This window comes from Protomyctophum bolini, assembly GCF_963924005.1.
Source record: "Protomyctophum bolini genome assembly, chromosome: 9".
NCBI lineage: Eukaryota > Metazoa > Chordata > Actinopteri > Myctophiformes > Myctophidae > Protomyctophum > Protomyctophum bolini.
Window position 1 is genome coordinate 40,755,707 of NC_137870.1, and position 26,692 is coordinate 40,782,398.

General features: G+C 43.7%; 1 protein-coding gene across 1 annotated transcript; it reads right to left on the reverse strand.

The window, feature by feature from the left end:
* Nucleotides 1–9,672: 9,672 nt before the first annotated feature.
* Nucleotides 9,673–26,188, reverse strand: kcnj5 (potassium inwardly rectifying channel subfamily J member 5; the record flags this gene model as incomplete). The annotated part of the gene is made up of 3 exons (XM_080771815.1): nt 26,110–26,188; nt 22,180–23,053; nt 9,673–10,085 (listed from the first exon to the last, which is right to left on the reverse strand). Exons 1-3 carry the CDS (start codon nt 26,170–26,172, stop codon nt 9,673–9,675), a joined length of 1,350 nt encoding a protein of 449 aa, XP_080627941.1. The 5' UTR covers nt 26,173–26,188.
* Nucleotides 26,189–26,692: the final 504 nt, after the last annotated feature.

The window sequence follows — 26,692 nt, forward strand, 5'->3', positions numbered from 1 at the left end:
TTATTGCCCCCAAAGTTTCTATAGGGATGTGAAATGTCTGTGCCTGAACAAAGACGAGCCAAGACACTATAGCACATTATGCTCACAATATATATGTTTACATTAGATGCCTGTAGAATAGATGGCCCGGGGAATAAGAGGCACAAGTCATTTCACCAATTCTCCTGCAATGTCTGAAGAAAAGGCAACACAAGATGAAACGATAAAGATCACCTTGAACCTGAACCAAACATAATGGCAATTTTCACGTGAGACACACATTGTCTTCTCTTTCCGCTGCTGATACATTTAGCATTGCCTGATGGCTATAATAATAATAATAATAATAATAAACGTTCCTGCTCTCAGCGTCACATCCCTGTGACGAACAGCAGATTGCAGGACCAGTGGCACCTGCTCTGTTGGAGACGCTGCTCTCAGGCTATCCAACTCCCCATCAAGGTGTCAATCACACATTCCTTAAGGCATTCCTTAGAGAGAGAGAGAGAGAGAGAGAGAGAGAGAGCGTGCGTGCATGCGTGCATGCGTGCGTGCGTGAATGCGTGCGTGCGTGTGTGTGTGTGCTCGTTGATCCAGTAGATGCGTCTCCCTGTAAACTGTGTAAATTAAGCATTAGTCTGTACAGACTCTGTGCCCCTTTGCTTGTTTGTAAAGGGTCTTTGCCAGCTGCCATGCAGCAACTTTGCCTGTTCCTGTGTATAAAAGAAGAGTTCATCCTCTTTCTTCTGTCCTCTTCCATTGTCTGAGACTGCTTTTGGGTCTGATTTTCTATCCTTGTCACAGACAGATTTGTCTGTCTGTCTGCCTGCTCACGCCATAGTTCTCAAGGTGAATCTGGAAACGGGTACACTTGCTGCATCAAGAGACCCAAAGCAGGAAACTATGGGGAGAGAAGGAATGATGTATACGCTCGTCGCTCATACTCTCTTACGTCAGCAGCTGCTATAGGAGACAGTGGAGACAGAGAAATCCTTGGGTCTTGTGGGAAAATGTTTTCCAAATGAATAATTGGACGTCTGTTGATGCATATTTCAATATAGCCTACTGTCTGTTTTTGAGTGGTGCAACCACTCCTACAACCAGCAATGTTTGTGTACCTGAATGAGCACGAGTATGTGACTTATTAATAGCAGTAGGGGGCGCCAGAAACAGAGAGAGGGGTAGTGCTGTGTCTCTAATGACATGACAATGAGAGAGAGAGAGAGAGAGAGAGAGAAGGGGGGGGGGGGGGGTGAATTGCACCACTCAGTTCACACGTGTGTGATTTTTATTGTAAATGTAGCTTCAGTACATGACTATATGCATATGGATGGACTGTGGATGCTGGACTAAAGTTAAGTGCTGGACTATAAGGCTTAAGTTCAGAAAGGTAGAGACGGCACTCCAGAGGCGGTAATCGTTTCGATTCGCTGTGGAGCATCAGGAGTCATATCTACATGACCTGTATAGATATGACTCCTGATGAAGATCTCACGGTGGATCGAAACAGTTTTGTTATCTTTTACCTTCTTTGCACTGCAACTGCCTTTCTGAACTCTATTCAGAATTCAGTGACACATTAATATTGATACTAGGGATGTCCCGTTTTTTGGCTCCCGGGTCCGATTTGAAAATGACATGATCGGCGGCCCCCGATTTCCGATCACCCGATGCGATCGGGACAACCCTAATGAAGATAAGGTTGGGTGAAGTGCTTCTTTGACAAACATGGGATGGAACCGTGAATTGAGACTCACTGATATAATCCAACTTCTCTAAAAATCAGCTAGCCAAGCACAATCCCACACAAGTTTTTCTCTGTCCCAGCTCTCGCGGGATCTAGCACCAGTAGATTTTTTAGTAAATCTGTTTACATTGAGGCGGATGCATGGAGGCAGACTTTTCACTCCCTGTTCATTTCTGGTTGTGTTGGTCGCCTGGTAATCTAGAGCCATTCATACGGTGGTGAAGTGCACAATCAAACGTAATCAATAATGAATTGACGAGTATAGTCGGCAATGACAGTCTTAAAGGTGTAATAAAATGTGTAATTTTGTTACATAAGCATCTAGCTTATTTGTACTCAAATGTCAAATACGGTGTGACAAATCTACAGAGAATTCCGGAAATGTGGGTCTGGAAAAGTACGTGATTTTAAAATAGAATGTGTATAGGAACCCGGCCTGTATTCAGTTGCAAATGTTTTAGCTTTGGTTAATGCTGATTGATCCCCTTGAATTAGCTTGCACTTAAATTAAAACCAGGGAGAATTGCCAGCTTCTTTTCAGTCTGAACGACGCACAAAGTTGGCATGGTGCTTATGGTGCATTAGAGTTACAGGAACAAGAATGCTTGTATGCAAATGCAATCCAATGCAACCTTATAATAACAGTACTCGCACTGTTTCTCTCTGTACCTTGCTTCTGTTGTTTTGCAGTCGGCCTGTCAGTGAGAATGAGAGAGAAGGGGAAAACAGAGTAACGGGAGAGAGGTTCACCAAATGCGCTTGTACGTGTAGCAAACACTCACTGAAATTCTTCGCTTAAACTATAAGATTGTAATCCTTTTATTACTATAAGGTTACATCCTGGCTACACGGTTGTTAATGGCCTTATGTGCTTCCCTCTTTTGTCACAAACATGCATTATTAAATGGGGATGTAGAGAGTATTAGCTAGCCATGGATAAGAACAGTAGCTTTACTTGGTTGTTGGGCAGTTCATCAGCTCTTCTCTCTTCGCCTTTGTTTCATGTCCTCACAGAAAGGTGTGTGTTTCAGAGATTAAGTGTAAAACAGTTTATATAGTTAAGGGACACAATAAAACAATGACCTCTGCATCCACGGGGTGCACTTACTGTATACTGTACTGTTTTATATTCTAGTTTATTTTGTGCGTGTGTGTGCACGCGCGCACGAGTGTGCGTGCGTGCGTGTTTCGTACTAGGCAGATCCGTTAGGTGTGTGTGTGTTTGATGAAGGATTAACCTTGGATCTCTCTTTTCTTCTCACTCACTGTTCATTTGCACACACACCCCCGCACACCTGCCTGCATGTGCGCACCTATTTCAATGCGTCCATTATAGTCATCATCTTTACATTATTCAAAGCTGAATCAGGGCACCGTCAGCCCACTGTGACAGCCTGCAGACACCAAATATAATAGGCTGTGACGAGAATAGCCTTGAGGGAAAATTGCCATGATTCTGTGGATATCTGACTACAGCATGCTGCTTGGCCACCAAATGAAACACCATGTTCCAGTTTGGTGTGTGACCGGTGTACTTTGTGGGGGCTGAATAAATAAGATTACGTTGGTGACTTCTGGGACCGCATCTCTGTATAGTTGCATACGTAGCTGTGACGGCTAGCTTTCCTAATGTGTGTGCGTGTGTGCGTGCGCGTGCGTACATGTGTTGATGCATGTTGTTGAGTATGTGGGAGAGGTGTTATTGACTTGAGTGCGGCGCATTTATGTGGATGTTCATCCACAGAATAATGTTATACTATCTATTCCTGCTCAGAACCTGCTGCACTGCCACTAATCCCCTCAAAACCGTATAAATGTTGTTGTGGAACACCCCAATGGCAGCCATGCACTGTTCAGCTCGTAAAGGATTTGCTGGAAAAAAGAATGAGCTGATGGCAGTTATTTTGGTTATGTTGAAACCAAGCAAGGTTTTTTCCATTTTTGCTCTCCATCCAACCGCATGCCAAATGAGTATTCTTAATCTTAATTTGTTTAGTGTTTATACTTTGAAAATGGTTTCACTTGTTTCCCAAAAAAAACATGAATCTGGTCCCCGGGCAGAGACTCGCCACCGGGCACTGCACTCCCTGTGGAACACGTGTTGTGTCGAATTTAAAGTAGGTGGGGTGAACGGTTCTCGAGTTACAGATGTACACACACACACACACACACACACACACACACACACACACACACACACACACAGAGACTTGGTACATTTATAGTTAGATATTAATAGAAATCACAGAGAGGAAACACTGAAGCAAAAAAATACATGGTGGCCGAAAGTAGGTACTGCATCTCGAGCTGCATTTGGGCCAATCACATGAACGCGCCGAGCAATACACAAGTTACACAACAACAACAACAGCCGTGCTCGTTCATGACTCACTTGCGCACACACGGTATACTCATTCATGCGTTTGGCCCAAACGCATCCCAGAATGCAGTCTGTTCCATTCCCCGGAAGAAGGGGTGAAATCGCCTCATGCGCTGAGGTTAGCAACTCAATGCAAGTGGATGGGAGGAGAAACCTGGTGACGTCCCTATTATATATATAACTCTGTGGTTTGTAGATCTGCTGTTTTTGCCAAATGTTTGCCCCCAGGTTAAGGATGCAAGGGTTCATGTAGGCCTGAAATAAATCTATATTTAATAATGCATACAAAAGGAGTCGTCATGGCCGTATAGCTCAACCGTCTGGGCACCGTAGGCTGCTGAGCCAGCCTGACGGCGTGCCGCGGGTTCGACTCCCGATCCCGACGGCCTTTGCCGCATATCTTCCTCGCCCCCCCCCCCCCCCCCCCCCCCATCTCTCGCCTCATTTCCTGTCAGACTACTTTTAACCTATCAATAAAGTATAAAGTATAAAATAGGGGTCATTGTAAACCAATGCAAATCTACTCATTAACCCTTCCTGTGCATTATAAAATCAAACAAAGGTGTGATTGGGACAGACAGTTTCTTAAAAAAACAACAAATAACTGTTATTTTTCTACCAGTGTGGACTCTGTGGAGCAGGTTTTTCGCCCAGAGCTTCAGTGGAAGACAAGATTGTTCCGCACTAATTACATATGGTTGTTTGAGTCTTGCTTTCTAATTATAAACACAGATAATCCATTTACCATGCAGTACACGGCATAATCTTGGATGTTAATTTAACTTTGAGAGCAAAGCATTTTAATGCATTTCTTCTGCATGTTCTGTCTTCAGACATGGAAGAGCATGTCTCTTTGCTCTCAGTGAGGTGTCCTTTTACACAATAATTTGATTATTGAACCTCTGCCCCAAATCTTCCAAAACGGCCTGTTATAGCGCCACGAGGAGGCCGACCTTTGAAAAACACATGTTTTGATATTACTCCTCCCAGATTCTGTCCAAAAATCCCACAAAGCGTTACACACTATCTCTATGTCATGTGTTCAAGATGGATCTGTCCCATATTTCAGATTCCATCCTAATTGACTAACATTGGCTCTCAAATCATGAACGAGTGAGTGTGCAATTTACGTGAAATCTTTCACAGACTTTCCTACTAGGCTGAGGAATATATCCCACCCTTTTCACATTGGCCTGTTCTAGCGCCACCAGGAGGCCACAACCTGACCTGCCCTGGGGGAGACCTGTGCCCCGAGGGGCACTTTATCTAGTTTTTTTTAAATTCCGTTTTGACTTGTTGTTTGCAATTTCACCAATTTAGTTTTCATTCGTGTTTTAATGCAGTTTGCTGCAATGTATAATTTTGAAAAGTCTTATAGTTATACTGTAGTTTCATTTGTATTTGAATTATAATAGATTTGTGAGGGGCAACATTGAAGGAGGTCAGAAAAATAGCCAAAAATAGTTTGGTTAATAGTATACTCAAAACCATTACAGTTATCAATCTTTTGTAAAGTCTAGTTTCTTTTCCTCAGGAATAAAAATAAATAAATCTAGTTTTTGTTATTTTGATAATAATTATCATTATCAGTTATATTTAGTTAACTATAATAACCTTGACTACAAAAATTGCACATGGGCAGATATAACAAATGACTTAAATATAAATAAATTACTGACATAATTAATAATTTATACTTTCAAACAATTAAAAAATTATGGAAATAAATAGCAGATCTACAAGCTCACAACATATTGCATGGTGGCGCGTTGTGAGCTTGTAGATCCGCTGTACTTGGAAAATGTTTGAAAATGTATTTCACCATGGACGCGATTATGATCATTATGCAAAATAATTGCGATTAGGCGATTATGTAATAAGTGTGACAGGCCTACGCATGCGCAAGTGCACACACACGTGTGCAGACAGACAGACACACACACACACACACACACACACACACACACACACACACACACACACACACACACACACACACATTTGTATGATCTAACCAGAGCATACTGTTGTTGTTCTTTTTTTGGCCATAGTATGTTTATTCCCTTGAGAACACAGAAAACATGACATTCCAGCAATGGGAGTTGATCTCATTCTCTCTCTAAAAGACAATGGTACATTTATGCCATTTAGCATAAACATGATACTACAATGTCACAGTGTAATAGATACATTAATTGGACAACGTTTGTAGAAATGTAACATTAAATTGGGGGGCGGGGGCATGGGTTGAACTTAGTCTCAAGAATTGATTTTATTTCAGCGAATGATATGGCTATTAACATATTGTGTGGTGATACATCCATAGAAACCGTCCACTTACAATTTGCATGCCTAGAAAATACCCTGTATTGTATTAAACAAGCTATATAGGCTAAGGGACATGAGGAGGGTTGGGGTTCGCAGTCCGCAAGGGTATATACATGCACGCTGCGTCCCTCGAAAGAAGAGTATAAAATACGGTAGGTTTTCTGGGACCCCCCGTGAGATTGGGGCCCCCCCATGAGATTGGGGGGCGCCCAATACTGTAGTGCTGTAACACTACAGCACATGAAATTAAAAACACCACTGCCAGAGATAAGGGACGTGTTTTTGATTGATCCCGCAGTGTGTTTGAAAGCAGGAACAAGAGAAAAACGAAGGTGTAGCCGTCAGAAATAATCCAAAAGAATTCGACAAACTTCACAGTGGATCGAGGGTAGACTCATGACATATCATTATCATTGGTTTCTTCTTCCATGCACATATCGGGGCCAAAAAACAAAGGAACAAATTAATCACAGTTGAATGCCTCACATATTTGAAACAAAAACATAAATATAGTTGTGTCTGATTTAGCCTATAGGAGCGTTTGACATATCCATGTGCCTGGTGAATAAAAAACGAAGCACATCTCAAATAGTAGTTGAGAGTAAATATTTAATATAAATATTTGAAACTACTTTTGAATAGCATCTTTTGTCCGGGACCAGCATGCATCAACCGGTGGGCGGTGGGGGGGGTCATTGCGCAGTCACGTGTTACAGAAATTGTGCTTTCATGAATGTGCATTAATTGCATGGAAGTATAATAGTATATCCTTCTACTCAGCTGTGCCACAGTGACAAATAGTGTTGAAGCAGTCAGTTTCATTTCTTAGCAATGGAGCTTGAGAATACAGTAGAATGAGAAGAAAAACACAGTTTCATTACCTGCCAAAGTATAGTTCATTAAAATGACTCATACTTAGTGCATTATGTTGCAGCCTTTATACACCTTTGGCTAGTGGCTAATGTTACATAATTGTAATGAGGTACTGCGGCTACTGCCTGGTTCCTCTTCATCAAGGCGTGTGGTTTGTCGGTGACTGCTAGATGCATACAACATGACAGTATAAAGCACACGGTTTGATTTTGTCGGAGAAAATAAAACTGCATTGTGCTATTACCCAGTAAAAAATAATGTGATGTATACGGTTAGAAGAACAATATCCCTATCCTATCTTCATGATACTATACTGCAAAGCGAGCCTGCACATCTTATTACCTCCAGCTGGAGAGATTTCCAACCCCAGTGTAATAGCGTAATCCAGTGTAATAATCCACTGACATGGAAAGGGGCAATTCCAATCTCACATATCTTTAAAAACCTGTGATTAATAAGATTAGAGATCCAGGTAGCTGCTGCTGCTGCTGCTGCAGAACACTTTAGCCGAGAGACGAGAACATAACATTTACGACTCAAATGAAGCTGAGTCAACACGCTATAAGAAGACGATGGTGGAGTATCCATAATACGCCTGTGGTACTCACCCATCATGTATACCGTTTTTTTTTGCCGTCGGGCAGAAACCGGCACGTAAATCTCCATATTTTAAAGGGGGTGTCAGTGATTTCAGTCAAAAACCCTTAGGTTTCGTTTTTGGCTGTGGGACCCAAGCTTTCATCCTATCAGGATAGAGAACAAAAACGAAACCTAAGGTTTTTTGACCCCCAGGGGTTAACTGGGGACAGGGAGGAACTCCTTATATGGTCAGCACACTCTATAGTAGAAAGGATTATCACAACAAAACAAAAAAATAAGTGATATTTGAATTAAGTGAAATCACTGACTCTACCTTTAACCTTTGTTTGTTGTTTTATTTATTTTATAGCAAAACACAGCCCGATCTATACAATCTCGAAACGTTCACGTATATAGATCTGCTGTTTTTGCTATACTTTTGAGTAAAAAAACTTTGGACATGTGAGGTTTCTGCCCGACAACACAACAGCCATACTACTGTAATATGAGCCCATTACAGCGATATGTGGTCGTTGTGGTTATATATTTTAAAAAAAAGACAATCTGATCCACCTTTAAGTGTACTTAATAGATATACCGTAATGCCTGCGTTCTTCTGTGTGTACTTGTGTCTACAAAACCAATCTATATACTATAGATTGACACTCTAGAAGGGGTTGTATTGCATGGGTTGGAGTAGAGGCTGTGGGGGTTGGAAGGGGCGTTGGAGGGGACAAGCTGGCCATCGACTGACTCATTTAGGCATCATGTTGAGGCCTGTCATGGAGAGTGGTTAGCTGTGGTTACTACCAGTGCATGCCACAATGCAGAATCACACCACCCCACCATTAAAAAAAATGGGAGAGATTGTAACGTTTTCTGTCTCAATCCCAAACCCAAACCAAAGAACATACACAGCAAAATCCTGTTTGTTAAATGAAGCAACAAGACCCAAAAAGGCCGTGGTTTACAGTGATTTTTTGTAACGACTATGGGCAATTGAACGGAGTGCTAAAACCCACTGAAATAACTGTAAAACATGGCCTTGTGTTTCTTGTCGTTTTGATAACGGTTACCATATCATATGGCAACATGGAAATCATATGTATATCCCAATCAAAACGGCCCTTTAATAACAATTTCAAGACATTTCAAGAATGATTAATATGAAGAAAGTTGTCCCCGACTGTACAGACTAGACGGACGCTATCCCCTATAACAGCACTGCGTTTAAACTAGTGGCTGTAAACTATATTGAGCAACTGCAGGGTCCATTTCTTGTCTAACATGTAATCAAAAACCTTTCTTGTTAAGCAATCAATATAAACAACATAATCTGACGTTGTCAAACAATTCGTTTGGTGCAGTAATACTGATACATGCGGTCACACTTATGTGTTTATAAAGCAACTTTCAACGCAACTCAGCCAATCATGATCAAGGAACTATATCCATCCATTGTATAATGTGGATTCTCAGTTCAAGTTAACATTCAGAATTCTGCTGTGTACTGTACCAGTACACAATTCCTGTCACTTTGATATGGCCAAAACAATTCAGAGCAATTCTTTTGTTATAGCAAAAAACAAAAGAAAACCCAATTTCTCGTTCTCTTTCCTCCGTGCGCTACATTGCCATCGCGGTGGCGTACGTTTGTCCCCCGATCTAACCAGCGGTATAACCACGCACCGAGCGTTCCATGACAGGCCTCTGTGTTGTGTCCACTGCGTCAGTCCCTCCTGCGATTTGGGGCGGAAATCCGGAGCTTGTTGCGACCTCTTAATTGTCAATCAGTCAGTCTGTCCGTCAGCGGCTGCAGCTGCTCCAGCGCGGCGGCCGAGCCGTTGGTCTCCCCTCTGTCGAGGCAGCACGGCGGCTCCCCGTCGTCGTTGTTCTCCCTCCCGGTGGTGCTCAGAGGGTCCCCCGTGGTGGTGTGGAGGGGGGCCTGGTCCAGGGCGTGGGGGGGCTTTTTGACCACCTCGGGGGAGAGCAGGGACAGCTGGGGCAGCAGCGGGCCCTCCCGCAGCTTGATGGCCAGCTCCTTGGCGCTGCAGGAGGGCGTGTTGGTCTCGTAGATGTCGTGGAAGCTGTTGTAGTCCACCTCGTAGAAGCCCTTCTCCAGCGAGAGGACCGGCGTGAAGCGCCAGCCCCACAGCACCTCCTTGTCCAGGTAGGAGCTCCGCGCCTGGCACGTCATCCCTGTTGACGCGGACGGACATGGATGCACCGCACGCACGCATAGGCACACGCACACACACACACACACACACACACACACACACACACACACACGCACACACATACACACATACACGTGCACATAGAACGGAAACAGACATGCATAGCATCCATACATAACCCACAGTCCACACATACCCCACAGGCATAATACGAAACATACAGAACATATACCCACAGGCGTATAAATGGACATACCCAACATGCATACAGAACACAACCACGCAGTCAAGCAAACACAATACCGGTGCACACATATCCACCACAATGAGACAAATGGAAAGGGAGGGGAGACAGAGAGAGAGAGAGAGAACATCGTTAAATAATTTACAATCATGGTTTAACTCTTGTCTCAACAACAACAAACAGAGAAATTCTTCAGTCAGAATCGGCAATGAGCAAGTGGAAATATATGTTCAACTTGTCTCCACAATAGGCCGGTCTCTCTCTCACAAATTGTCAGTCCAAGCATGCTTTCTCACTACTACCACCATGGATTTTCTTTTACTTTAAAAGCCAGCCTGTCAATAATCACCCGGAGCAGTAGTCGCAATAGTTGAGACAGAAACAGGAAAAGATAGGGCTGGCATCTAAAGCCCAAACCACACCGGTCTGGGACTCCTTAAACCTGTTTTAAGGTCAACCACACCAATGCAACTCATTGCAACTCATTGCAAATGATTTTATTTTAATGATGTTTCGGAGATAAGAAACACTTTCCTGCGGTTTGTATGTGGGTAATACGGTATGTGTTTTTAGATATTTCAGTATTTCAACGTGTCCATCCATGGACTCCATGATGTCATGGACACTGGGCTCATGGGGGGGCGAGGAAGATATGCGGCAAAGGCCGTCGGGATCGGGAGTCGAACCCGCGGCACGCCGTCAGGCTGGCTCAGCAGCCTACGGTGCCCAGACGGTTGAGCTACGGCCATGACGACTCCTTTTGTATGCATTATTAAATATAGATTTATTTTAGGCCTACATGAACCCTTGCATCCTTAACCTGGGGGCAAACATTTGGCAAAAACAGCAGATCTACAAACCACAGAGTTATATATATATAATAGGGACGTCACCAGGTTTCTCCTCCCATCCACTTGCATTGAGTTGCTCACCTCAGCGCATGAGGCGATTTCACCCCTTCTTCCGGGAACGGAACAGACTGCATTCTGGGATCCGTTTGGGCCAAACACATGAATGAGTACCGTGTGTGCGCAAGTGAGTCATGAACGAGCACGGCTGTTGTTGTTGTTGTTGTGTAACTTGTGTATTGCTCGGCGCGTTCATGTGATTGGCCCAAATGCAGCTCGAGATGCAGTACCTACTTTCGGCCAACCATGTCTTTTTTTGCTTCAGTGTTTCCTCTCTGTGATTTCTATTAATATCTAACTATAAATGTACCAAGTCTCTGTTTGTGTGTGTGTGTGTGTGTGTGTGTGTGCATCTGTAACTCGAGAACCGTTCACCCCACCTACTTTAAATTCGACACACGTGTTCCACAGGGAGTGCAGTGCCCAGATTCATGTTTTTTTGGAAACAAGTGAAACCATTTTCAAAGTAAACACTAAACAAATTAAGATTAAGAATACTCATTTGCATGCGGTTGGATGGAGAGCAAAATGTAGCAACACTCGTCAGAATGCGTGACGGAACACTGTTGACACTGTTGTTGAGGTTGTTGTGGTTCTGGAAGGGGATCATTACTGACGTGCGGTATCTACTAAAACACAGAAGTTGACTGGCAGTCAACGACTAGCTGATATTAGTATATTATTATAAATTATATTCATTACATAATGTTATTTGAGCTGAATGGATAGGGCAATTAAAAAAAAAGTATGCCAACTCGTGTTCTGACTTCTGAGCCAGTATTGTCGCCATGCTTTCAAAAGTTTGTTGTGGTGAATAGATGTTTGTGGGTGTGGGGCGGCTTGTATATCTTAGCAACACTGAAAGCGCTATTAAACTCTCATTGGTCACGTCACATGAGTAAATGAGCCAATGGGCTGCTGGGCGTATTCTCAGACAGCAGGTTCACACCATAGACATATAAAGCTAGACGCCTCATCCGGCTCTGGGGGCGTGTGTTCTCGAGAGGGGGCAAAGCTTTCCCGAGATTCCTCGTGAACTGTGAAACATAGCGGAAGCAAGCAAGCTTCTGCTTGGCAAGCTTCCGCTTTGCCAAGCAGAAGCTTGCCAAGTAAATTCTTCTGCCCTCCTGTCGACACACATGGCTCAACAAACTGCAGCGGCCAATGAGGCGTCTATCTTTTTAAAATATCTACGGTTCACACAGCTGCTACGCAGTAGGTAACACAGCAACGAGAGGGGAGCAGAGTGGGAGGAGGACGACAGCACAGCAGAGTTGTGAAATAACCAACGGGCGCCGGTCCGCATAACGGTGCTCTAGAGTCTAGAGTCTATAGCACACCGTTGAAAAATGATAATTTGGACATGAGTAAAAAAGTGATCTACGGAATGTCTTAAAAATGTCTCCCAGATGAAGACCTTCCGAGGTCGAAACATGTTGGCAGTTAAATAAAGGCCTTTCCTCCTTTTTTTACTCCTGATAAATGAATACAAAAACGGCACTATTATTCTTTTCTTGAAAACCTTAAAAATGTAGTTTTCATTGTGATACTAATGTATATTGTTTAGGTCCTAGGAACTAGTATTAAGTATACCATGTTGGTTCCACTTGATTAAAGCCCGGGACACAATCAATTGATTGATAATGACATGCTCTGAATGCACATGTGGGCCACCCATCTGACCGCCTATATAGTATGGCTTGTGGGCAGATGGGTGGGCCAAAAAGTGCTCTATCAGGATAGTGTAGTTGAATGTGAATAATGTCTGTCTTGTAGACCGGGGTGAATCCAGGATGTTGGAAATGTCTGTTGAGCCATCTGGAGGTGCCGGGGGTCTATGTATACACAACATCTGTGATGCAAGGTCCCTCAGATAATAATTAAACACACACACACACACACACACACACACACACACACACACTTGACCCTCTCTCTCTCTCTCTATCCCACTCTCACACTTCACTCTCCTCTCCAATGGCACTCCTCCTAAAAAGCGCAAGGGATGGCTAGATTACATCCTGTGCATTCGTTGGTAAATACCTATACAAGCCATTACCCTTGAGGCCATAATATTGATTAGAAATAATTATTCTACTGACTGGGATGATGCTCACAGTAATCAACACCGCACCTGTATACTAAATCAATGGATCTTTAGAAGAAAGAAAGAAAGAAAGAAAGAAAGAATAAAGAAAGAAAAAGAAAGAAGTATATATTTTTTCTCTTCAGTGGTTGAATCAAATGTGCTTTGCATGCATCTGCTGGGATAAATGGAGTTAGTCCCTGGAGACTAGCGCTGTTAATATTACATCTAGCTTTCCGAAAGCCATTAGTCTGGGTGAGAAATCGCAATTCTATTCTACTGGGATATATGTAGGCCTAAACTTTGTATCATTTTAATGAAGGGGAACAGAAATCAAAAGCAGCAAGAGGATCAAAATGTCCTTGGTCTGTCACATCATCATTCTGGGAGTGTTCTTTTTTCCAAGAAGCTTCCACATATTCAGTTGGAAATCTGGTGTAGTTGAACATAATTAAATGCGAAATGTGAATTTCATGATTCCATGAATGTGTAGTTCTTCGTGACCTGGAAGTTGTGGAGGATGAGTTAAATGTAGTTTTTCACTGTCCACTGTATACAATGATCCAGGATTAGAATCCAGATTTGTTTTGGATATCTGAATGTTAAAGTTGGCTGTTCACTAAGGACATTTTAGTTTTAGGATTATTCATAGAGAAGGGATGCATACTAAGAATAGACCCCCTGGCTGCTCCCGTGCTTGCCGTTATGTTTAGGTTAGGGTAGAGTTAGGTTCGCACCCAGAGAAGACATGTAGGCAATAACTCACAGCCTCTAGTCTACAATCAATATGTTTATGTATTCCATTTGTATCTTGTATGTAAATGTTGTGAGTGTCTTGTAAGACTGTGTGGGTTGGGCATCTTGTGGTGCAGGACAAGAAAGGAAAACATGTCAATGTATAAAATGCATTTTCTCAAAAATACAAATTACTACTACCGTACGTATGTCATGAATTACGTGTCAGAAGCACATACAGCTAAGGGTATTTTGCCCTATGTGATACCTGAGTGTAACATAATTCATAAAGACATGAAGATTAATAATTATGACCACAAACTGAAGGCACACAGAGGAGACTTCACTTATAGTATAGGGGAGAGCCGTCATGGTTGTAACATGCACGTTATCTCTTGATTGGTCAACACCATCATCACGTCATCGCGTCAGTATACATACAGCAACGTACTCTACGTGCCCTGGACGTCTCAAGTGTTTTCCTTCATCCGACTGGGAATTATTGACAGAAAACTGGCTTTTCTCAAATGAGTATCTTAGTATCTATAATATGTGGGCCACAAAATCTCATACAGACATTGTTATCATGTGCTGTATATGTCTGCTAAATTCTATACTTGGTAGGCTATACCATTAATCCTGCTTTTGAGAGATGGGTACAGGCCAGGGAAATGTCATTAAACAATCTCTTATTTTATCTTTAAACACTTCTTAGAAATGTAAGCCATTGAAACCAGACCGAGAGAATACTACCTCACACCTGCTATCTTCATACTCTATGTTGGCAACAACACTGACAGCCTGCGATGCACTGTAAACAGACTGCACTGTAGTTAACGTTGGTAATATACACTGTAGCATATGGGTCTTCGATAGGGGACCCATGACTCCTAGACACCTAGACTGTCCTCAGGCTTAGTACAGGGGGTCGCCACGCACGTAATAGGAACGAGTTTGTTAATTCATTTTTTTTCTTCCCAAAACAAGAGTTTATCTTAAAATACACGTTAACATGTATCCAACACATTATTAGCAAAGACAATGTGTAAACAAACACAACACATTTAGTTGACACACACACAACACAACTGTCAAACTAATCTATATGAAGCCATCAAAGCTGCAGCCAGTAGCCACACTGGTAGGCAAGGCAACCCCATAGGCAATTAATACTTGATTAATGTCAATTGAAGCCTAATTTTTATACTAACGCCATTGCCGTTGATTAATGGCAATTGCGCTTTTATAGCGCATTCGATCGTCCAGCTTTGAATGAGCTTTGAAAGCTTCATCAAGTTGCATTGTATATTAATGTGCAACAGAATTTATAGTATGTATAGCACAATGTACACAGTGAGGGTCACTGCTTCCTCTCTCTCTCTCACCTGCGGGGTCCTTAATTTGCCTGAACAATTTTAAAGTCCTCTTGGTTCAGACTGAGGAAATCATTATAATATAATGATTTCCTCAGTCTGAACCAAGAGGAAACATATATTATATGTTTTCGCAGTATAGCCAGGACATTTCTAAGTGCTAGCTAGACGTTTGCAATTCAGAACAGCGATGACAACAATGACCCAAGATTACCTTCACCCACCCCTTCCCCTCCCCTCTTCTCCCCCCGTTTCTAGTCACTTTTTCAGAGCCATCAGGGTTGAAGAGTGAACGTGTGGGAGAGCTCATCACCTCTTTGCATTAATTAGCCATCCAGAGCAGCTGAATAACATAACCAACCACACACCCACGTATAACAGAATGTGTGGCCCTCTTAACCCTGAAAGTCGACATGGCTATAAGGAAAATTCCATTGGGATTTTTAAATAAAATAAAAAAGACAAGTGATGACCTGCAAGCCAGCCAGCACATCAAGGCTAGGGTTCCCATGGCTATTTCTTGACAGCTGTGCTGGCAATGAATTCAGCTGACACCATAAAACACTGAGGTTCAATGCTGCACCGCACTCGCAGTCTGAATACACACAGGAAATTATGGTACATAATGGCCACATTTCTGTCAAGAAGCACATCACTAAACTAGCTGAAACATTGAATTAAAAAGGATAAGGAAAAAAACACACACACATGCACAAATTACTATCCCTTGGGCTGTAGAAGGTTGATATACTCAGTATGCAACATATAGCAGACGTATTAATGATCCACAGTACGGTAGCCTATTTGTGATGAACAACAGTGTTTTATATTAACCTCTATTAACCTCTAATTATTTAGATGGGATTTTAGTCATGATCTGTTGACATATTGACATTTTGGTGTTCTATATTCATCAACCGTAACAGAATCAGTCAGAAAGTATTTTTAATTCCGGACTAAGCATTATGTTATACTTTAGCTATTGAAAAATAGCAGATCTACAAGCTCATAGCGTGCCACCGAGTGGCTCACTACGACCTTGTAGGTCTGCTATTTTTGAAAAATCGTGAAAATGTGGCACAAATCTTTGAATATATATTCTTTCAGAAGACTTTTTTATTTATTTCGACGTCAGGTCTAAATGGTTAATAGAGAACTTGATAGTACATTGATAGAATCTCATACTACGCCAGAACTTCCTTCCTTTCTTTCTTTTGTTTTAAAAGCCATTTAGTCCATGTGTGGGCGAAGGGAATTGGGAATCCCTGTACTGTGTGTGCATGCAGCACTGCACTGCCTACAATGTTATTCATTTCCTCTCTATTAGTGTGAAGGAAAAGGGATGGCGTGATAAGTCATCATCTTATTTTTACTTGCCGGCTCAGAAGTGCTACGGGTGTGTAAGAAACCAGCGTCACTGGTGGTGAATGTTCCTAAACTGACTCACTGGGTTATGCTGAGAACTGCACTGCCTGCTTGTCAGTACAAGACAAGAAAAAAATGGATGTAGGCCCATTAGGTTGCTTTATCGATAAAAATAATCATCTGCAAGGAATTTCGTGACAGGAAGTAGCTCATAACATGTCTACGGTGGATTTTTATAAAACAAACACTTTGCAGATATAGATTCAAGCTTTTCGTACGGCTGGCGAGTTTGACGTTGTGTAATACAATCAGCTAGGACTTTTATTTTCTGTTTGGATGAATGGGCTGTCAATGGGAAATTGCACCTAGTTACCACCTTGCTGGCAACATGGCCGTGGTGTGCATAAGATCAATTGGACTGAGTCTAAACGATAAGCTACCTGATTTTTTTTTTTACGGAAACAGAAATAGAACACACTCACACAATTGCTTTTTTTGGATGTTGTCTGTGACCTGTGATCAAGGCGAGCGGTCCTTAGCTTTGACTAATGCCACTCAAATATGCCACCATTTTACTGCAGACTTCACTAGGCGAGGCTTCAGGCAGGCCAAACCCCCGTGAAGCCGTTCCCCTGGGCCCTCTTCTCCGCGGGTCGATAACACGCTGCCTTGACGTATACTGTATATTTCAAGCCGGTGTGTCAAATGTGGTACTTGCTTGTAATTTACACAAAGTCCCATAAAATCAATGTCATTAGCAAAAGAGTGGGGGCCATATTTCCTCTCAAAGTTATTGACTTGCTTTCTCAGTGATTAAAATCATCTCGTGTGAAATAGGTGAAAGCTTACAATTCCCCAGGCCTGAGGGCTGCTCATAGCCTGGAACCCCCCCCCCCATCCTACTCCCCCACCCTCCCCCAATCTCCTTTTAATTCCTTGGAGACAAACCCTCTGTGATTGGATCCATACGTCTCTTTAAAGATAATGACAACAGGCCAACAGGAAGTGTGGAAGAGACAGAAGAAGAACGCATTTGTTCACCACTCAGCGGTCAGCGGTTGTGACGTGCCAGCAGCCTCGTTTTAATCCCCAGGCACCCCCACAAGCCCCCCCCCCCCCCCCCACGAGCCCCGTACACACCACCACAGAGACAGCCCACACAAGCCCACCACCGCATGCGGGCCCTGCTGGCGAGGCGGAAGGCGATGCGATTTAATGCCTGAGTCAAGTGTCCAACGGTGTGAGCACAAAGCAGCTACGATGACTATACTGGTGCTGCATGGGGAGGGAGCCTAAAATATATAAATAAAATGAATAAAACACTAAGAGAAATAGAGCAGAAAGCTTCAGACGCATGAAAGGCTGTGCCACATTGCATTAGGTAGGGGGGGTGGGGGGGGGAGACTCGGTGAGTGGTTTAGTTTATGCTTTTTGTATATAAAAATAGGGCAATTGAAGTCGAATGGGCGCTAAAAGCCAGTAATCATGTTAATGAATATATCGTAATAGAATGGTGGTGGTCTGCATGAAGTAAACGAGGTACATGTATAATGCATTGTATTTAAAAAAGAGGCCCTGGGCCAGTAAATGACACGTATTGCGTACTGTATATATATTTACCTGACCTGGAGCCAACGCTCCTCATGAAAAACATGTCAGGACAGCAATAACAATATGTAATTAGCCAGGCTGCATCGTGCAGTAAACGTGTATTTATCCCCTACATTAAAGTGATAAATACGAGGATCAATATTCCAACAGGATTTCTCCAAGCTTTTCGAGGCTAATGGAACACTATCTGGGGATCTCATGAATGCGATCAATTTAAGAATCCCGTGGATGCCGTAGGGTATTTGGGAGTGTGTCGTACACACACTCTGGTATACAGAATAAAAAAGCCACTGCGTATTTTACTTCCAAGGTTTAATTACAGTCTTGGAAGGGTTTTTAAAACAAAATGACATTCTGAAAAACGGAAAAACATAATCTTTAGGGTTATGCACAAGGATAGCACTTGAAACAGCCTTGAAGCAAGTCTTCATCACTGCTTGTACTAAACACACCAGTAGTGTGGGTAGATAAAGTTTGTTCATTTGGGAATAAACACTTTCAAAGAGACAAGCCCTGATGTAGCAACAGAGGAAACGTGGGCTGCAGCACATAGAAACAAGTTGAAACAAGTTGCAACACAGACCTGCCCTTTCAGTCAAACCATCTGACGTGTCATAATTTACGTGACAGGATCACATGGGATATTTGCCATGCTTGTATACCGCTCAATATAGTCAGGAGTGAAGGAATGGCCCAGCACACAAGAAATGTCCTATTTACCTCTGAGGGACAACGGACGCTTTTCGTCCGAAAAACACATCCATTGTTCGTCAGAGGTATAAATAAACCATGTGAAAAGGACATTTCTTGTGTGATGGCTATTCTATGAGCCTTGCACCTATAAGACCTGTCATCTAATTTGGAGTGTTGCGGGCTGTCTGCTTTTGCAGTTTCTCTTTCTCCCCAATATATACCGTAGTTGCCTATGATCTAGAAATAAAAGATTATGGTTGTTTTTTATAAGTCGCTATATTATAGTTAACCACTTAAACCCTGTACGTTGTTGGCTGGGGTCCCATGGGGGTATATCAATGGCCCCCTATACTTTTTCCCTCTACACAAAATCGCTTGGCTGAAAATAGCTCATCTACAAGCTCACAGCGAGCTAGTAGATCTACTGCCAAATCTTTCACAGAATGTCTGCCTATTATGACATGTGCAGAAGCTATACAGTGTATGTTTCATGTGGTTGAAAGTGGAAATGGGAAAAGATTTAAGCTTTAAGGTTTTACTATTGTTCCCCCCCAGGCAGGCCCCTGGCCAAACGATGTGTAGCTTGCGTAGGCAGCATACACTCGAGAGGTTCGTATAAATATGCATGTGCAGCACTATGCGAGACGTCTATGTGTGACGTGTCAAGCAGCTGATCAATTGTCAGTCTACTTAAGCTCACCTGATTCATTGCACTTCCTCCTGTTGTCATGTTGTAAACTTGTATGTGCTTTCTTTGCTCCCACCACCACTGCCACCCCAGCACCACCACTATAGGCTCTTTCCCTAAGTGCTCCCAACACCACCCCAGCACCACCACTAGGCTCTTTCCCTAAGTGCTCACAACACCGCCCCAGCACCACCACTAGGCTCTTTCCCTAAGTGCTCCCAACACCGCCCCAGCACCACCACTAGGCTCTTTCCCTAAGGGTTCAGTGTCCCTTGGGGGGGGGGGGGGTTTGTTATAGATCAGTGGTTTTCAACCAGTGGCCATTGATGGGGTTCCAGGTGGTCCTCAGCTAGATGATGAAGAGTTGGTAACCACATGGACTCTTATTAGATGGAGTTAGAGAGATGAGATGGGAAGTAACGAAGTACAAGTACGGAAAGGGAGTTATATTATACTGTGATGTTGACGCTGCCTGCAGCTACAGTATGGCTATGCCTATCAGGGGGGATGCCTATGCGATGTGCTGCAGCAGAAATGTCTGGTCGTCGCCTCGCCGGGTATTAAAGTGGAATTATGAGCTATAAGACGAGACGTTCCACAAATGATCAATTTTCTCAAAGCTGTCCCTGGCAGACAGACTGAGTCCCAACTTTAAGACACACAGATGCATAGCGCCCACCACCTGCGCACACACACACACACACACACACACACACAGTATCTGTGAGTGTGACTGTGATAGCCTATTTTGATTTAATTTACTGCCTCAGCAGATCAGCCAATCCCCGGAAACCACAGATTAGTCTGTTTGTTCTGAACTTTGAAGTGGTAGTTTTTGTGCAACTAATTATCATAATGAATCCTAATTAACTGATAATGAATTGAGAAATCATATGCAAAGAATGCACAAATTGTAATTTGGGTAATTATTCTATTTGTGTAAGACGTCGTGTGTGTGTGTGTGTGTGTGTGTGTGTGTGTGTGTGTGTGTGTGTGTGTGTGTGTGTGTGTGTGTGTGTGTGTGTGTGTGTGTGTGTGTGTGTGTGTGTGTGTGTGTGTGTGTGTGTGTGTGTGTGTGTGTGTGTGTGTGTGTGTGTGTGTGCGCATACTGTGGGTGTGAGATTTGCAGTTTTGCCAGCTATATTGCTAAAAGTAAACAACTGTGAAAATGACATATTATTAGGAATACATTTGTCTCCTGTATACAGTATATCTGAATATGATGGGGTAGGTCTCTATGTTAACATCACGTCACCAGGCTTTCCACCTCAGGTCTATGTGTATATACTGTATATTGACATCAGTCATACTCATAATGCTGGTACTTCTTCACATCACAGTTTTGAAACCAATCCTGGCGGCCAGTTATAAGATGAGGGTTGGGTGGGGATCTATTGCATTTAATAGCCTTCAACTTATTTTTGTTGAAGTTACAGTTGTTACAGAAGTTACAGCCTGTACTTTTAAGTAATTCAGTAAGTAAGTAAAGCATGTGCAGTACTTTCCCCATCTCTGCCCACAGGGGTCTATTTGGATTCATTTTACACTCTCAAGACTTAAACATCTTCATTAGGCCTACTTAATAATTTAGAAGTCTACACTTCACAATTAGAGAATGTAGAATAATTGTTATTTTGATCAACATTTTCCTGTTATCTCTCCTAAATGGTACCACATCAATACAGCATGGAATTGTGGGAAAAAATCGTATCCAACAATAGCAACATATTCTTTAGTTTTGGGATGTGCGAGGCTGTAAATCTCACCAAATGGTGCAGGTCCGTGGCTCAAATGCCAAAATACAATAACATAACAGGCCTTGATATGAAAAGGGTTGTCTGTTAAGCAGAGCCCATAGATGCCAAGATGATCAAATATGATATTCACACTTGTGTATTTGGCATTTTATAAATTAAATGTTCTCAAGCTATTACTGGTCTCAATCTATTCGTGTGTTGTCCGACTGCACTCAGAATTGTGCAGACTACAGACAGTGGAGTGTTCTCTAAACCCCATGAGATCCATAAAGGCCTGGATTAATCTATAACTTCCCATTCCCTTTCTATTTCTCCCTAATTCTTCATTCCCTTTAACATCCTTACATGCCTATTTCTCTTTTCCTCTCTCTCCATTGATTCATCCGGTGACCCACCCACCCATCCATCTATTGATATTTCTCCCCTTGTCTAAGCCCCCCCCCCCCTCCAAGAAGCTTCTTTCAGACAGACGGACGGATGGTCCATCTGTCCATCCATCTTTATTGTCACCCTGCCTTTTCTTCCTCAAGCCAGGAGAAACCGTTCATTAATCCATCAATCTACTCGCTCCCTTCATCTGGTCATCAATCTACACCCTCCCGTGGGTACCGTATTTCAACACTACCACCAACACCCGCCATCCCTTTTCGTACCTGTGGCCTCCACCATGCCCTCGAGGATGACGACGATCTCAAACTCCTCCTTCTCCACCTGGGCCTGCGACATCTCCCAGAACGGGCTCTTCTCGTTGATCTCGTGCGAGATGATGAGCGGCGACACCAGGAACAGGCGGTCGTCGCCCGTGTCGAAGCCGATGTTGAGGTCCGTCTGGTTGAGGGGGATGAACTCCCCCTCCTTGGTCTGCTGCGAGCGGATCAGCTTGGCGCGGATCGACGCCTCCACGATGTGCGAGTTCCGGAGGTCCCCGACGCGGAACATCAGGCACATCTTGTTGTCCCGCACGGAGATGACGGCCTTGTGCGAGAACATGAGCGTCTCGGCGCGGTTCTTGGGCTGCGAGATCTTGACGAACATGCAGCCCACCATCATGGCGTTGACGATGGAGCCCAGGATGGCCTGGATCAGCAGCAGGATGATGCCCTCGGGGCACTTCTCGGTGATGACGCGGTAGCCGTAGCCGATGGTGGTCTCCGTCTCGATGGAGAACAGGAAGGCCGACACGAAGCTGTTGAGGTTCTCCACGCAGGGCGTCCAGTCCTTCTCGTCGCCGTGCCACAGGTCGCCGCGGATGAGCGCGATCAGCCACCAGAGCAGGCCGAAGAACAGCCAGTTGACCACGTAGACCAGCGTGAAGATGAACAGGCTGAAGCGCCAGCGCAGGTCCACCAGCGTGGTGAAGAGGTCGCTGAAGTAGCGGTACCGCTCCTGGACGTTGCCGTGGTGGACGTTGCACTTGCCGTCCTTCTGCACGTATCGCTGCCGCGGCTTCTTGACCGGGTCGGAAATCAGGTGGGTGCGCTCCGTCGAGATCTGAGCCTCCCGTAAGTGCTTGGGAAGCTTTTTCACCTGCAGAGAGAGAGAGAGAGAGAGAGAGAGAGAGAGAGAGAGACGGATGAGGTGCAGATTAAATAAGAGGCAGAGAGACATAGAGATAGATGAGGAGAGACAAAATGAGAGGAAGAGAGCTATACAGATAGATGAGGAGAGGGGGAAATGAGACGGAGGCTTGGAGAGAGAAAGCCAAGCATAATACATGGTAATGGAGAAAGACGTGCACAAGAAAGAAAGATAAATGGCAGAGGAATACAAAATCCTTGTACTACTCATTGTGAGCGGCGCATTTTACAGCAGTCGGGACTTCAGCATCATCATCATTCCCTTCCTTGAAATTACCATGAACACATGCTCCTGTCTTACCCTATATAACTTTGAGTCTGTAAAAGGACCCAAGCAGTCAAAGTGAATGAGTAATGCCCCGCTCCTCTCCTTGAGCAGCTATACGCTCAAAGTGCCTCTCTGTGAGAGAAAGGCTCTTAACCTCCAATTGATCAGTGCAGCAGCGGAAAAGTGTGGTTGTACTGGGCATAGCTCCCATGTGTATACACACATGTATAAACATGAAGGGACAGGCGTTTCTAGGTAAACCACGGTTAAAATGGAGACTGGAACGATTCCAGTGCGGAAGGTTTGAATATAGTTATACTGTATGTGCACCAGCCAGGCCTGCAATACATTTTCAAACGATGAACTACAACCTTGGAAATAATGTGTTATCACTTCTGTCACAGAGAAGCAAAACTATACAGTTCTGTTCACTTTTTGCTTTGCCTGAAATGAACTGTACGTACATGGATCCATGAACTTGATTTATTCCCATGGAGGACCATTACAAAACCCATCGTCTGATACCAATCCGTGATTAAAAAATTCCTCCGTGCCTGAAACAAAATGGTCTGCAGGGCACAGCCGGTTTTTTATACCATTATAGTGGCCATAAATACAGAGCGAGATGCATCAGATCTTTCTCCCTCTGCTGTAGTGGAAGTGAGTGGACCGCACTGCTATAGGATCTAATAAAACCAGGGGGCTCTGATAAAGTCAGTGCTCTGCACTATACACCACAATGACATTATTGGAGGGAGGAGAGGAGAGGAAGGCAGCAGGAGAAGAGCAGCACTTTGCTCGATCTCGAGGAAAGGGGGGGGGGGCACAGCCAAGGAGAAAGAACGAGATTGAAGCAAAGAGAGAGGCAGAGAGTGAGTGAGTGAGAGAGAGAGAGGGAGAGGGAGAGAGAGGTGGAGGGAGGGAGGGAGGGAGGGAGGGAGAGAGCAAGAGAGACAGGAAGAACACAAGGACACACAGGTCTTCATCTGTGCTTGGCCGGACTCCAGCCCAGCGATCAATCTCCACAGCTGTGCCCTGCCTCTCTCTCACTCACTGTCCCCCCCCATGTGTTCCCATCCCCCCTCGTCCCCTGCGGGAGGCTATGGCAGGCCCCCCCCCCCAAAAAAAAACAAAAAATAAAAAAACAGACATATGCCATTGCCAACACTCACATATGCTGCCCTCATGGCACAGCACGCGGGCACTCACTCTAATGTTAAACGAGGGACATTTTAGGGGCATAGACTGACGCATGAAGCGACATTATTACTGCTACAGAAGAGAATGCACAGAATTCCTCCCGACAGACACGCATTTGGACAGTGCAGTGTACAGTGTATATACCCTTCAGGCATGCCAAGGACACTCGCAGGACGATGACACTCCATCATCCCCAGTCAGTCACTGCTGTTAATTGAAATGTGGTGTTTGCGCCGAGACAAGAGGACATGTTCTGTGCCCTCTGCGGCCCTGGGTGCTAATCATACACCTGTGATCCATCTCTCTCTCCTGAGTCATGCTGGCTGCATTTAGACAGAGAGAGAGCCGTATCCCGTTGGCTTTTGTATTGAGTAACTAACTCCCAGGCACTTAAACAAAGACACCCACACACGTTGGCTCTCAGTTCAGTGCATGGGGAAAGGACAAAACCAAGGTGGTGTAATATCGGTGTGTATCGAAACCAGATAATGAAATACGTCACCGCCATTGACTTGAGGTGGATGAGTTACTTTGAGATGCCTACTGTGTATACCTTTCCCACAGTTACCCTGTGTACAAGTACATCGGCAGGGTGCTGCATGTATCAAATGTGCCGGATATTGATGTGAATGGATCAATGTATAGACAGTAGCGGTAGTGAGAGGTTTGATAATGAGGACTGGGAAGACAATACTTATTGACCTGTACGGCAATTACTGACCCGATGACAATTGTGTTGACTAAACGCCAGGGGCCTCCAGCTGCTGTCAACAGTACTCGTGGAAAGCAGAGACATTTTGAAGTAGTTCCACTTTTCAAACATCTTGTATTTGAATATAATAAATGACAAGATCAGTCAGTATTTTCCAAATCGCCGCTATATGAGCCCTTACTGTTGGTCACTGTGGTTCCTGAGGAGCATGCTTTCATTAGCACATTCATTAGTTGTCCCAGTGCAAGTGGCACTGGTCATCATAGAGCGTTGTTTCCACTCAAATATGTGTTTCCTAACAAATCGTCTTGCGGGAATCGAGACAAATAATCGCTTATATTGCAGTATAATTGGGAGTCGTGAGAGTGGTTGTGGCTGCGCAACCCTCCAGTCCTTCCTCCTGTCTACCGGTCGGTATCTTCAGTAATATTGCCTCTCTTGAAGTTCTGCTCTGCAATTAATCTACAAAGGCTAGATCTCTTTGATTGCAGTTTCTTTCTCCTCAGCATGATCTCACGCACGCGCGCACCTACGCACGCACACACTCATTCACTCTCTCTCTACATGCTTTCATTTCCTCCTTGTAAACAAATTGATTTAACGTAATATGCACTTTATCTACTTCATTATCCCTCTGTTTTCTCGAAAGCTCTCCCTCGTCATTAGAGAGAAGGAATTAGCAAAAGGTCTCGGGTATGACGCCAATGTTTGTTCTGTCGAAGCATCTTCACCCGCTATAGTGCTTCTCCCAAAAGGAAGACTGCTTCCAAACTGTCTAATATAATGTCTCCATCTGTCCAAAGCAATTGAGAACTGTGTAGTTTACCTGTCCCGGTGTGACGCCTATCTCCATGTCGTGGTCCATTAGGATTTGAGAATCTCCTGCCATCCTCAGCTGAAGCTCAACGCCTGTAAAAAATAAAAAATAAAGACCATAAAACACAGAATTCAATATATCTGCACATAAAAGTAGAAACCTGGGAAGCACTTGCAACAGCTCTTTCTTGCAACCGTAAGCAATTAACATTCATTTGACATTTCTAAAAAGCAATTTCAAAGACATCTAAACAACAACAAAAAAAAGCCAACATTACAAGTTAATTAACAGTTGGAAATACAATTAAGCCACATTGCCCTGCGTGGAAATCTATTTAACAATACGTCAGTGTTGGAACCTTGTTCAACGCTGAAAAGTTGAGCGTGTTGTCTTCAAAGCACCGACCAGATCCATAATATTATTGATTGGCTCATTATACACGACGTGTGTGACTATTTTCGATCGGGTCTAATCAGTTCCTGCTGGAGGTAATTGCACTTTCAACCCACAACACGAGGCTTTAAAAAATGCGAGCAAATTGTGACACGTCCCGCTGGAATAGGTCTCCAGTCGTACCACATTTGTAATCTTT